We start from the raw sequence: 13,902 nt of genomic DNA on the forward strand, positions 1-13,902 counted from the left end.
AGGTTTTGTCCTGCTATCTTCCTCTGCACAAGATAAGGAAAACAATCCTCATTCCTTGTTTTCATCTTCTGAAACTAATTCAGACTACAAGAAGAGAAAGAACTCAAGCAGAAGCAAGTGGCATTTGATCAGTGATAATCTCAGGCAGAAGCAAGAGAAGACCACAGACAGAAGTTCTTCTGTGGATAGTTAACAACAATCTGGAGAGGGGATGGGGGCTCGCTGGTCCGAGGGGTGGGCAGGGCTGGGGAAGGATTACTGATTCAGTTCTCGTAACTTTTCAAGCCAAAGAAGTCAGAGGGGAGCTGGGCTTTACATCTCGCTTACACACACTCTCCCTGAGCAACTGGGAGACTTCTAGTTCAAAATGTGACTTGCCTAGATTGTGAGAAAGAACGCATTCACAAGGGGAGCTTACAACGACGGTCTAGAGGGTGACCCGGGAAAAGTCTCATAGAGTCAATTCATACACAGACTCCTCTATTCATTCAAGACATCTGTTGCTTTCTTTGGGAATTCCTGTCTCAGACTAAGCCCCTGGTCTGCCCTACTCTGCGAAGAAGGCATAAAACCCCGAATACTGGAGTTAGTAATGTAGCCTGCTCCATTGCCTGGGTTTTCTTTCTGTACATTTTTATTTTATATTGTCCTTTCCTATTACACTGAATATCCATTTCATCACCTGAAAAATGGGAGCTCATACTATTTCTAAAGTTTTTCTCAGGATCAAACTAGATACTGTGTTTACATTGCTTGTAAAGGCATGCACATCTAGGCGAATGCTAATAGATTCTTCAATACTGTTATTTTCCACTAGGGCTATATTCCAGCCCTCCTGTGGATCTCCTCCAACACAGAGCAAGGCTGTTAACACTCCTCACCCCACCGCCCCACATTCTAATCGCCCGTTCACCTTGGGATCATCATGGGCCCCGGAATCAGGCCATGAGCCTCCCTCACTCCCTCCAGGTATACCTTGTAGAGCATATAATGGCTTTTTGTCACCGCAAAGATGAGGTTGATATTGTTCTCTGCCAACTTCTCTCCAAGCAAGGCAAGGGATGGATAGTCCTAGAGCCAAGGCAAAAAAAGGTCAAGGCTGTAACGTTTCCAACAGGATGAGACAGTGGCCCCCAGCTCCAGCATGTACTCGGGAATTCATCACTTGCTGGGAAAAGCAGCTTACCCTGGCCACCCTTAATAACGAAGCCCCAGTTGCAAGCTTCAGACTGGGGAAATATGCCAAGATCTCAGGAAAGGACCCTACGGCACCCCCCAGACTAGATGCATTGCCCCATCCCTCCTAAGCCAGAATGGAGACATGACGAGGGGGAGAGTCCCACACCTGATGTGTGTCTCCCTCTATCCTTCCAGCAGGGATGGGACAGAGAGGACAGCCCCCCCTCCCCCCCAGAGTCCAGCCACCACACCCTACCATCTACCATCAGCTCCTGTTATCTTCCCTCTCTTCTTGAAGACCCCTCCTCCCTATCTCCCTGCCCTGTTTTCCTTCTCTTAAGCCCAGCAGCTGGGCCTGCTGATGTCTGTTACAGGTCCTGCTCACAACTCAGAATAGGCAGAAGAGGCTGCTGACCTCTGGACCAAAAGTTGGCCTGTGGTGGGGAAGGGGAGCCAGGGAGGAGGGGAGGGTGGGGGCTGAGAGGCAGTTCCAAAGGATTTTAATGTCCTGAAGGATTTTAAGGGCTAACGATGGGTACAGAGGTCCTCACCAGCTCTACAGTTACCAAGTTTTATAATTATGAGTCCTTTTTCCAGACTTCATTATTCTTGGATAATATGTGAGGCTTGAAACTGGAGAAAATGGGTTTGCCCAGCAAAAAAAGTTATAAAATATTTCTCTCTAGCCAGACACCAGAATGGATTTGGCAAGGAAAGGGTAGTTTTTTTTTTTTTTTTTTTTTTGGTTTTTTTGTTTTGTTTTTTTGTTTTACTGCACAGTAAGTATGACAAAATCTTGCTAATTGTTGTATCTGGGAAACAGGTATATAGGAATTCATTTCACTGGTCTACCTACTATTATATATGTTTGAAATTTTGCATAAACTGTTTTAGATGACATGGTCATAGTCACAGACTATGGACAGTGGGAGGTCCTTGAGGCCTCTTATTCTGTGCACACCTCTGCAGCCATACTCCTGACCCGACAGAACTCTGTGCCTCAGGACGCTCATTTCTAGAAGTCACAAAGTTTTACCTTCACTTGTTTTGCCCTATAGCTTCTGTCCCAGTTTTGATATCTACAGGAGCACAGTCCCTGCCCTCCTGTAAGGTCACCTCCATCCTCTGGGATCTATCCTGTCTGCCCCGGTCACCTCTTCCTTAACTAGCTTGCATTTAAGTGCACACTGGCGGGAAGATGAAGCAGCTACAGAAATCTGTGAACGTTCTAAGTTAATGAGGAGTTCTGGAAGCCCAGCTGGGGGAGATGACACAGAAACCCAACTTCCAGAACAGATTGGAAAGCCCGTGAGTAGAGGGCCAGGTGAGCGCTTGGCCCATGGATAGGAGCATGGGAGCGGGGCTGGGGTTGCTGGCCCTCACCATCTGATTGGACACAGTGTACTCGTTGGCATCGTTCAGGTGGCACTGGCCATCATGCGGCTGCACCAGGCCCCCCAGTTTTCCGTCCAGCGCAATGTGGGGCACGTCGTCCGTAGTGAACACCAGCAAATGTAGAGCATCCTTTCGCCAGCCAATCTTCTCCTGAAGACAGAACTTTGATGAGTGCCAAGCATTTCTGACTGCTGCCCAAGCCTGCCCCAGGACACTGGACAGGGCACAGGCCCATCGCCCAGGGTCATGGACTGAATCAGAGGCATTTCCCTATATGCACAGCTGGGGGAACACTCATAGAAACCAGAGGAAGGATTCCACAGAGCTGAGAAGAGACACAGCTGGGACTGAGGAAGCCTAAGTGCACAGAGACAAATCTCCACAGCTGGGCCCATACTGGCCCATGTGCCTGGAACCTCCCTCCCGACCATTCTATCTTCCCTGCTCCTTTCAGTTACACCTGAGGGCTACCCTTCTTGATGCTTCCCCTTTTAGCCTCCTTCCCCAGAAAAGCCTTTAGTCCACCTCAACACAACCCCCACAAAGCACTCAGGCTGGCTGGCCTTATCTTAAGAAGACTGATAAGGAACACTTCGGTCCCCCAACTGAGACACAAACTGCTCAGAATGGAGTGTTCCAGTGATTAATGGATCTGTCTTTGGAGGATTTGGTAAAATCTGCTATCTAGTCTGGTAGGTGTAAACCACTCTAACTGAGCTACTTTAGTGTTTAAGGTCAATCAGATTAGCTCTGTCCTCCCTTCTCTGCTTCCCGCATCCACTCCTGTCAGAAGCACGGTTGAACACCTACCTATAAGGGAAAGACTATTTCTCAGACTGAGACACTGTGGCTCCGATGTGACACAAAATAGTGAAAGGGCATCCCGAATACCACTCTATAACACATTAAGTATTAAACATTCTGAGCGTCATCTACACATGCACACTTGACAGGAAAGCCAAAGCCTGGGTTCACAGACTTCATGAGTCAAGGGCTGTTGTCCTTCAGAGAGATGGGGAGTTGAGGGCATCACTGTCTTTCTTATTACCATACTGATGAATTTAACAGCCTTAAAGAGCTGTAACATTTTCTCACTTGCTCCAAAAGCAGCATGGAAAAAAAAAATCACAAAATATCAGACTAATGAGAGAGAGAAAAAGAGGTTGAAGAGAAGCCAATGAGGACTGAGAGCAGGATGCCTCCTATGAGAAGGAACTTATCTTTTGGGGAGTCAGTCTCCTCGACTCTCCACATTCATCCAACATATAACTGCTGATCTCCTACTATGTGTCAGGCCCTATGGAACGGGGTCCACAAAACAGCTTATTCCAGATCCCAAAGAGCTTACAGGCAAATGGAAACACAACTCCAACACATCACGACGAGGATGCTAATGAAGGTACATACAATGTCAATGGAAATGGGAGAGGGGGAAGACGGAAGCCTCCCCAGGATACGTGAAACATAAGCTGAGCTGGAAGGATACGGAGGGCTCTTCAAGGAAGCTGGAAGAAGAAATGAAGGAGGAGGCAGAAGAGGGGGGTTTGTGTTCTAGGCACTAGCAAAGACACAAAGGGAGGGCAACCACATTTTGGGGACCTTGAACAAGAAACCTAGGTCTCTGACAGCAATGAAATCTAAGCCATGACAAAACTAATCTGTGGTGTTAGAAGTCAAGACAGTGGTTCCCCTTGGAGGCACAACCAGGGGGCATTAATAACTGACAAAAGTCACAAGGAGGCTTCTGGGTTGCTGGTGATATTCTGTTTACTGACCTGGTACCTGGTATTTCCACCTTGTGAAAATTTACAGTGATGCACTCTTATGTTGTTTTCTTCACATAATATTAGACTTTGATAAAGAGTTTAAAACCGTGAGGGGCATATGGGTGGCTCAGTCGGTTAAGCATTTGTGTTCAGCTCAGGTCACGATCCCAGGGTCCTGGGATCAAGTCCCATGACAGGCTTCCTACTCAGTGGGGAGTTTGTTTCTCCCTCCTCCTCCGTCCTTCCCTACTACTCGTGCTCTCTCTCTCTCTTTAAAATAAATAAATAAAATCCTTGAAAAAAAATTTAAAACTGTAAAATACATAAAGCAGCACATTATAAGCCATGGAGTGTGGGAGGGCAGGATGCTTAGGAGACAAAGCATAATCAAGAGAGCGTAGGGGCACCTAGATGGCTCAGTTAAACATCTGACTCTTGGTTTGAGCTCAGGTCACGATCTCGGGCTTGTGAGATGGAGCCTGGTGCTGGGCTCTGTGCAGGGCGTGGAGCCTGCTTAGGATCCTTGCCCTCGGGGCGCCTGGGTGGCTCAGTGGGTTAAAGCCTCTGCCTTTGGCTTGGGTCCTGATCCCAGAGTTCTGGGATCGAGCCCTGCATCGGGCTCTCTGCTTAGCAGGGAGCCTGCTTCCCCTCCTCTCTCTCTCTGTGTGCTTGTGATCTCTGTCAAATAAATAAACAAAATCTTAAAAAAATAATAAAATTTAAAAAAAAATAAAAAAAGATTCTCGCTCTCCCTCTGATCTCCCCTCCAAAAAAGGACGGGGTGGGGGGCGGAATGTAAACCAACAGCACTTTTTGCAGGAAAAATGTGGATCTGCTATCCACGAGGATACAACAATGTGCTAACCACCCTGACAAGAAAGTAGAACAACCTCTAATCTGACATAGTGTATTAAGAACCTTAGAAAAATATCAGAGACCTAAAAAAATGTACAGAGTTAGTTTCCATGGATCAGAAGTATGTTACTGAGATGTCATCTCTTCCCAGATTGACCTATAAACTTGGCACAATCCCAATCAAAAGCCACAAAGTTTAAAGTTTTTAATTTAATTTAAATTAAGTTTAATCTAAAATTCATATGGTAAGGCAAATCACGGATACTAGCCACATAATTTTCTAAAAACAACAAAGTTGAGGGACTCATTATCTAAGGTCAAGGCTTATTACAAAGCATCAGTAATTAAGACAGCCAATAAACATCGATGGTGGAGCATGACAGAGATAAACAGACTCACACAGAGATGGTCAATTCAACAGAAGGTACTGGAACAATTAGACATCCATATGGACAAAAATGAAGCTCAACCCATACCTCTTACTAAAGAGATTAAAAAACTAACTAGACTTAAGATTCTGAAGGAAAAGGAAAAAACCTTTGTGACCTTCCTATAGGAAGAGATTTCTTAGATAAGATGATTCACAGGATAAAAATTGACGAACTGGACTTCATCAAAATTAAAAACATCTGCTCTTTGAAAGACACCATTAAGAAAATAAAGTGAGAAGGTGTGGACTGGGAGAAAACATTTGCAAAGAAATAAAAATCTGATAAAGAACCTGTTTGCAGAACACCTGAAGAACTCTCGTAGATCAGTATGAAAACAGACAACTGAATTTGAAAAGACAGAGACTTGAACAGACATTTCACCAAAGAAGGGAGATGGATGGAAATAAGCACACGAAAGGGTCCTCAACATCATTAGGCATGAAGGAACTGCACATTAAAACCACAATAAGAATGCACTAGATAGCTACTCCAATAGTACCACACCAACCCTGATAATACCAAGTGCTGGAAGGGATATGGTATAACTAGAACTCTCGAAATCATTAGTGAGAATACAAACATTCCAGCAACTTTGGAAACAGCTTGGCAGATTCTTACAAAGTTACACATACACTTACCATCAACCCAGCAATCCCCCTCTTTGGTATTTGCCCAAAGGAAATGAAAAATTATGCTCACATGAAGATTTCTATGTAAATGTATTTTTCTAAGATTTTGTTTTTAAGGAATCTCTACACCCAACGTGCGGCTTGAACTCACAACCCCAAGATCAAGAGTCGGAAAGAGCCAGTCAGGCACCCCTCTGTGCAAATATTTATAGGAGCTATTCAAAATCATCAAAAAGTCGAGACACCAAGTGGTGAACAGAGAGACACAATGTTGTACATCTGTACAATGGGATATTGTTCTGCACCAAAAGGAACAAACTCCTAACACACACACACACACACACACACACACACGCACACACACACGACCTGGACAAATCTCCGAAGCATTATGTTAAGTGAAAAACACCAGAATCCAAAGGCCACATGTTAACTCCATTCATATGACACTAGAGAAACGACAAAAACATAGGGACAGAAACAAACTGGTAGTTGCCAAAGGCTGAGGGTAAAGGGAGGGGCCAGCAACAAAGGGATGCTAGGGAACTTTCTGGGGGAGGAAAATAACCCCTATCTTCACTGTGGGCGGCTGGAAGACTTGAGCCCAAAAGGGTGAATTTTACTCTATGTAAATTATCCCCCCATTAATGTGACTTAAAACAAACACCCTTCAAGAAGTATACATCTTTTGACTCGATAAGTCTACTCCAAGGGACTCGGTCTGCAAGAAGTTTCCCGAAGTACGCACAGCAGTGTTTTCACCAGTAGTGACACACAGGGGAAGCCGTGAATACTCTTATTCAGTAATGGTTAAGTAAACGAAGAGATCTCTTCTCTGGCCGTTAGAAATTATGTCCATAAAAAGTATGAAATTTTGGGTAAACGTGTGTGATATTAAGTGGAAAACAACATATAGCATACTATTATGACGGCATGACCGCAAACCATGAGAAACGAGACGGACTTTCTCGAAAAAAGAGAGTCAGAGCAGTTGAAATGACATACACCATAGTGTGGTTGGGGGTCGGATGACAGGCAGTATCTTTTACTTTTTTCCATTGTGCGCCCAACTGTCTTTCAGAAGCAAGTACCACTTTCCCAAGACTGGGCTGTGAACACTGGTCTGTTGTTCAGCCACTTCTGCCTTCTCTTCGGCACCAGCTTTCCCAGGGGGTAAGGAGGCTGGCAGCAAGAGCACAGAACAGTGTGGAACCTGGGTGCCCCGAGATAGGCATTTCCATTTTGTTGTCACCCCTAATTACCTGTGCAGCTTTGACCAGATTACTTAATGCCTCAAGAGCTTTTCTTCTTGCTAGTAAAAACAGGAATAATACTAAACATTTATTGATCACCTCCACTCTTCCACTTAATCTTCACCGCAGCCCTTATAATGCAGGGAATACACCACTGTCGTGAAGACAGGGAAAGCGGTGTCCAGAGACATTAAGTCACTAGCCCAAGGTCACTGAACGATTAGGAACCAGAGAAGCCCTATTCAGGGGATCTCTTACTTACTCACAAAGCTGGACTGGCCAATCACATAGAGAGAGAGGATGGGATAGGGTGTGTGTGTGTGTGTGTGTGTGTGTGAGAGAGAGAGAGAGAGAGAGAAATGAAAGAATTCATTAAAATACTTAGTAGTCTCTGGGCACCTGGGTGGCTCAGTGGGTTAAAGCCTCTGCTTTTGGCTCAGGTCATGACCTATGGGTCCTGGGATTGAGCCCTGCATTGGGCTCTCTGCTCAGCAGGAAGCCTGCATCCCCCTCTCTATCTGCCTGCCTCTCTGCCTACTTGTGATCTCTGCCTGTCAAAATAAATAAAATATTAAAATACTTAGTAAGTCTCTCAACTACTGGCTGCCAAGTCCAAGATAAATGTTTGTTAAATTGAAAGGTTGCATCTGAAACAGAAATAGCTCTATAAACAAAGAATGGCGCGGCCTAATAATAATAATTCTGTTTTCCCTGAACTGGACTCTTATTACGTAAGTGACGTTAACAAACTTGGCCCAGAGGCTGGGCTGCAGAGAATGAGTCCGGCCGTGCTTATTCATTTGCCCAGGCTTTTGGGCTCCGATTTTGTAAGCAGGGACTCCACAGAGAATTCACATTAGAAATAATTTTCCTACAGTCCGCCTAGACTATTTGGAAGGCTTAAGTTCTGTCTGCCATGTCTGGGGCAGAAAGCAACCGTGGGACAGCAGATTGCTTTTTTTCAAGAAAGGACATCTGCAGGATGGAGTGTGGCGTGGGAGAGAGAGTATGCGAGCTTTTGAGCAGATGAGGCTGAGATCAAACCTGCTTTGCTCTGAGATGCCTCTCTCGACCTTGGTTTCTTCATCCGCAACAAAAATGGAGGGAATCCTATTTTGCAGGGCTGAAGCTGGGTGTAGACATAATGTATTACAAAGCCCTTAGCACATAAAAGAGGGGCTACACAAAGAGCCTGAGGTTATTACTCGAAGACTGGTACTAATTTCTGCATTTTCTCCCTTGGCCTTACACTGCTGGACGTGGGAGGCTCCGCCATGGTCACAGGGGCGACGAAGGATGGCACACAGAGAAGCTGAAAAAGGCCTTGAGTTAAAACCTCAAACCTCAATGAGATTCTACCGCACACCTAAAAGAATCGCTGAACCAAAAAAGACCGACCACATCAAATACTGAGGGGGATGTGGAGTCACACGCTGCCACAAGCTACATAAGATGATACGTGTGCTTTGGAAAACAGTCTGGCAGTTTCTTAAAAGGTTCAACACCCACCAGATGACCCAACAAGTCCACTCCCAGCTACAGAAACAAAAGAAACAAAGGCGAACATCACGCAAAGACTTGAATGCACACATTCAGAGCAGCTCTGTTTGCAATAGGCCAGAACGACCAGATACCGCAAACCACCCAAACACCCAGCCACACACGGACAGATAAACAAGTCGCAGTCCGTCCATGCAATGGAATTCTATTAACAAAGGAAGGATGGAGACACTTGACAGCACAGGTAAGTCTCAAAATCACTGCACTCAGTGAAAGAAACCAGGCCAAAAAAGTATGTATGCCCGGGGCGCCTGAGTGGCTCAGTGGGTTAAAGCCTCTGCCTTCGGCTCAGGTCATGATCCCAGGGTCCCGGGATCGAGCCCCGCATCGGGCTCTCTACTCGGTGGGGAGCCTGCTTCCTCCTCTCTCTCTGCCTGCCTCTCTGCCTACTTGTGATCTCTGTCTGTCAAATAAATAAATAAAATCTTTAAAAAAAAAAAAAAAGTATGTATGCTGAATATAGACAATCTTAGCGAATGCAAACTTAGGTACCGAGACAGCAAGCTAATTAGGGGCTGCCTGGGGTGAGGAGGAAGAGAAGGAGGAAGAGGAGGAGGAGGAGGAGGAGGGAGAAATGACAAAGGAGAAACAATGCTCCCTGGGGAGAGAAGGATATGTTCGTTATCTTGATCATGGGCTGTGTGTGTGTATCTCACAGGTGGTGTGGAAACGTGTCAAATTTCTTAAATTGTACACTTTCAATATGTCTAGTTTGTTATACATCCATTTATATATATATATATATAAAACGGATATATATATATACACACACACACATATGTGTATGTGTGTGTATGTATATATATATGTGTGTGTGTATATATATACATGTATATATATATACATGTATGTGTGTATGTGTGTATATATATATATATATATATCTCCTCAAAAAAGCTGTTGCATTTAAGGAAGACTTGGTTTGCTCACAAAGTCTCAATTACAAGAAATGACACGAACAGACCCCGTGTCCATAATGTGGGAGGAAACACGGCTTGGACATGTTCTCTTGTCAGGGGCAGCCTCGCACAGCAGCCAGGGGCCCCATCCTTCCGCTCCCAAGTAAGCACCACACCTGCCTCAACCTTTCTGACCTGGGGCAAGTTACTCAATCCTTCCCGGGCAGCTTCTCCTTCATAAAAAGGAGATAACAGAATACTGACAGAATACTGACAAAATGGGGCTGTTGAGAAGATGACACACAGGAGTGGCACTCAGCTCCCCACCTGTACCTAGTGAACAGTTAAAAGTGACAATGACCGTCAATCAGTATTCCCATGGAGTTGCAAATCCCTGACCTGTCTGTAATTCAGAAGCACACAATCTTATCTGTGCCCTGTAGGATCACGGGCAATGTTTACTCTACTTTCTGCTCACCCGCATTTTCTATACTTTTAGATTGAACATATTCTCTTTTTAGAAAAAAAAATTAAGGGGGGGGGTACCTAGACCTATTAATGTAGCTACATTTTTCTCCATGTCTCAGAGTAAAAACAATATATTTAAAAGCCAGTTTCCATTAAATGCCATAGAGGTCAGCCACAAGATGAAAATGTCAGGGGCTGGGCAGGACGGAAGCGTACGGACTCAGCAGCAAGAAATCCGGCATCCGGCCAAGGTCGCGATTCACTTAACGTCTCCTGGTTCTTTGCTTAGACCTGCATCAAATTCACCACAAGGTCTGTTTCCACCTTCAAATCCTCATTCCTGCACTTGCTCAGGTGACCTCACCTTTTTCGTCACCAACGGGACTTGCCGCCCCGTCTATTCCCAGGGGCATCCTCCTGGCCTCTCTGATCTCTCTGTCCCCAAAGAAGAAGGGTCCCCCTGCCCCCAGGAAACGCAGCCCCTGCATCCCGCTCTCTCTGGAGAATTTGTTCAACCAGTCACTCTCTCTTCTGGTTCCTTTCCGTGTACCTAAAAGCATGCTCATGACCCACTTTGCAGAACTCTTCCTATGACCCAGCTATGCTGCCAATCTCACTTGTTTCTGTCTCTTTCCTAAGACGGCAGACTTATGTCCTTGATTTCCTCTCCTCAGTTCCTTATTATCAGACGTCTCCATGTGACCCCTAGAGAGTAATTTTCGGACCCTGTCTCCCTCCCTCATGTGCACGTGTTCTCAGTCCTGGCTGCACTGTAGGTTCTTCTAGAGAGCTTCACCAACACTAATGCCCGGGGCTGCTGATCAAACTGGGCTGATCTGCGGCCCAGCTGTCAGGGTTTTTAAAGGTCCCCAGATGAGCATCATGTGCCACCAAGGTTAAGAACCAATCCCATGGCCACTGCAGGCCTTGCTCTTGGGGCCTCTGGGACAATCCGGAACTCTTTCGAGCTCCCCTGCCCTGTCTGGCACAGCCCCATCCTGCCCCTGTCCCTCTGGCTGCTCTCCCAGCAGGTGGATGAGGTCAAAGACAACACTCTCCACCCCCTGCCCCACTCTGTGGAGCTTTACTTGGATGACTGGCAAACATACCCTGCACTTGACCTCTCTCTGGAGCTTTCCTCCCAGGTCTGCGCCAAAACCCAAAAGTGTCTGCCATCACCCAGAATTCAGCTCATCTGAAGGTGCAGCACCATCTTTATCCCCAGATCAACCACCCCCCAAGCTTCTCATTTTGACAACGGGTCTCTCACATGCCATCTTCAGAAACCTTGGAAATACCTTTTTCATCTTCTCTGGTTCCCCAACAGCACTGGCCAGTCCCAAACTCTCAACTCTCTCATTCCTGTGTTGAGCCAGAGCCCCTGGGCAATGCTACACACGATTTCCCACCTTCCTCCCGGCCACCTGCCTGCACTTCCCCGGGAGGTGTGACCGTGACCCAATGTACTCCAGCTGTTCCAGGGAGGCAACCCACACAGGCAGGAGGCCACACTATGTGGAAAGCAGCCATCTGCGGACTACAGGTGTGTGGCAGGAGTAATGAGTGGCTAGGGGAACGGTCCCCAAGCCACGAATCTCCAATTCCATCCAGGTCCCTGAGGCAAACTGTCTACCTATTCTGCGGCGACCAAGCTGTCAAACTGGGGCCAGAGAGGACCTTCCCAGGGTGGAGAACTCAGCAGGGAATATGTCCTCAGCAGAGAAGATCTGGAGGTATGGGAAGAGAGAAAGGGGTGCAGGGCCCTCCCCCAGAAGAGCAAAAGCACCGGAGGGAGCACGTGCTCGGCACGCGGGGAAGGATGGGCGGGTGAGCACTCATGCAGAGTCAGAGCTAGGCACCGCAGCCCGCTCTGGCAGGGCCAGACATCTTCCATCACATCACTCACAATCCCCACAGCTCTCTATTATGCCTTCCAATCTCACTAACATCTCAGCGCAAACACCTAAATACGGGAAGCATGAAGGGCTACAGGACTGGTTCATTGTCCGCGTCGAGCTGTGGGAGCGGGAGCAGGAGCAGAGAGAGGTTGGGCAGGCCACGGGGATGGCTACCGGGAGGACCTGTGCGGCCAGGCCCGAGAGCCAGTCTGGTGGACCTGGGGCTCTGTGAGACGGTGAAGAGGAGGCAGGAGTCCACAAAACGGGGAAGTGGGAACAGAGACAGCAGACCAGGCCTTCCTGACTTTGAGAAAATGAACAAACTGGTTCCTTGAGTGAAGACAAACTTTCCGCTTTGTTTACGTCTAACATCTGGCCCAAGACAGCATGGGGACCGGGCAGCAGAGGACGTGGTTTCTCTGTCATCATCAGGGACTGCAAAGTGTGGCAGAGGAGGAGCGTCACTCAAGAGATCAAGTATAGGCTTCCAGGGGCACCTGGGTGGCACAGGGAGGCCTCCAGCTCTTGGTTTCAGCTCAGGTCGGGATCTCAGGGTTGTGATCTCGAGTCCCGAGTTGGGCTCCACGTTCTGCTCCTCGAGGAATCCACTTCAGATTCTCTTTCCCTCTCCCCGCCCCTCCCACCTCTCTCACTCTCTACCAAATAAATAAATAAATCTTTAGAAAAAGAATAGGCTTCCATCTCCCCTGCCAACCTCCAGTCTGTCCCTGGGTCCCCCTTCCTACTTCTTCTACCCCATGGTAAGGTGGCTCCATGGAAAAGCCATTGGGAGCAGGGAAAGCTTTTCTAGGCACCAGCTCAAAAGAAGCGGTGTTTGGCACACGAATGAATGCATCTTAGACAACGGTAGAGTTCATGGTCACGAAGCCAAACAGAAAGGCAGCAGAGATGGTGTCCTGCTGGGAGTGACAGAAGACAGGCTAGAACGGGCAAGTCCAAGAACAAAAGCACTAGTGGTTACTGGACCCAGAAAGTGACTCAGAGGAAAGATGTAGCACCTGAAGTTTGGAAGGAGTCCCAGAGCGGGTCTTGTCCTCGCTCCCACCGAGTGCAGGGAGCTTTCCTCTGGCATCCCCACCACATGTGCAGGGGGCCCCCCACACATATTCACCGCCCCATCCAGCAGTCCACTCCAAGGCAGAGCAGAGATCTCTGTTAGAAAATTCTTCCTTACCTCGAACTCGAACCTGCTTCCCTCCAGCTATCCTCGCACACCCCCCATGCCCCAGAACATCCAGAGAAGTCTAGTCCCTCCTTTGTGATGGTGACTGAGGTCAGGTGTGCTTTTTCCTTGGTGTCTCTCCTCCTGGTCGACGTTTAACTGGCTCCTCCTAAGATGTGGTTTCCAAGCCCAGCACCATCCACTCACTCACCATCCTCTGTTCTCTCACTGTCAACATGCATCTTAGACACAGCCCCTGCCCCCAACCCAGGCAGCTCCCGGGTCAGGGTTTGACCTCACAGAGGAAAGCAGGGCTGGGACTGGGCTCTTGCATGTGGCGCTGAATCCTCTGATGGGCTCACATGAAGCCTGTCAGTCCCCAGATC

General features: G+C 47.3%; 1 protein-coding gene across 1 annotated transcript in view; it reads right to left on the reverse strand.

Moving 5' to 3' along the window:
- LOC111155029 (integrin subunit beta 5) overlaps positions 1-13,902 on the reverse strand; it is a 114,816-nt gene that overhangs the window by 47,680 nt on the left and 53,234 nt on the right. Inside the window, exons 6-7 of the mRNA XM_022515043.1 lie at positions 2,563-2,724; positions 976-1,071 (exon numbers count right to left, since the gene is read on the reverse strand). Of these exons, the coding sequence (XP_022370751.1) occupies positions 976-1,071; positions 2,563-2,724 (258 nt within the window). The remainder of the gene's footprint in view (positions 1-975; positions 1,072-2,562; positions 2,725-13,902) is intronic.

This window comes from Enhydra lutris, unplaced genomic scaffold (genome assembly GCF_002288905.1).
Source record: "Enhydra lutris kenyoni isolate GAN:26980312 unplaced genomic scaffold, ASM228890v2 scaffoldscaffold39, whole genome shotgun sequence".
NCBI lineage: Eukaryota > Metazoa > Chordata > Mammalia > Carnivora > Mustelidae > Enhydra > Enhydra lutris.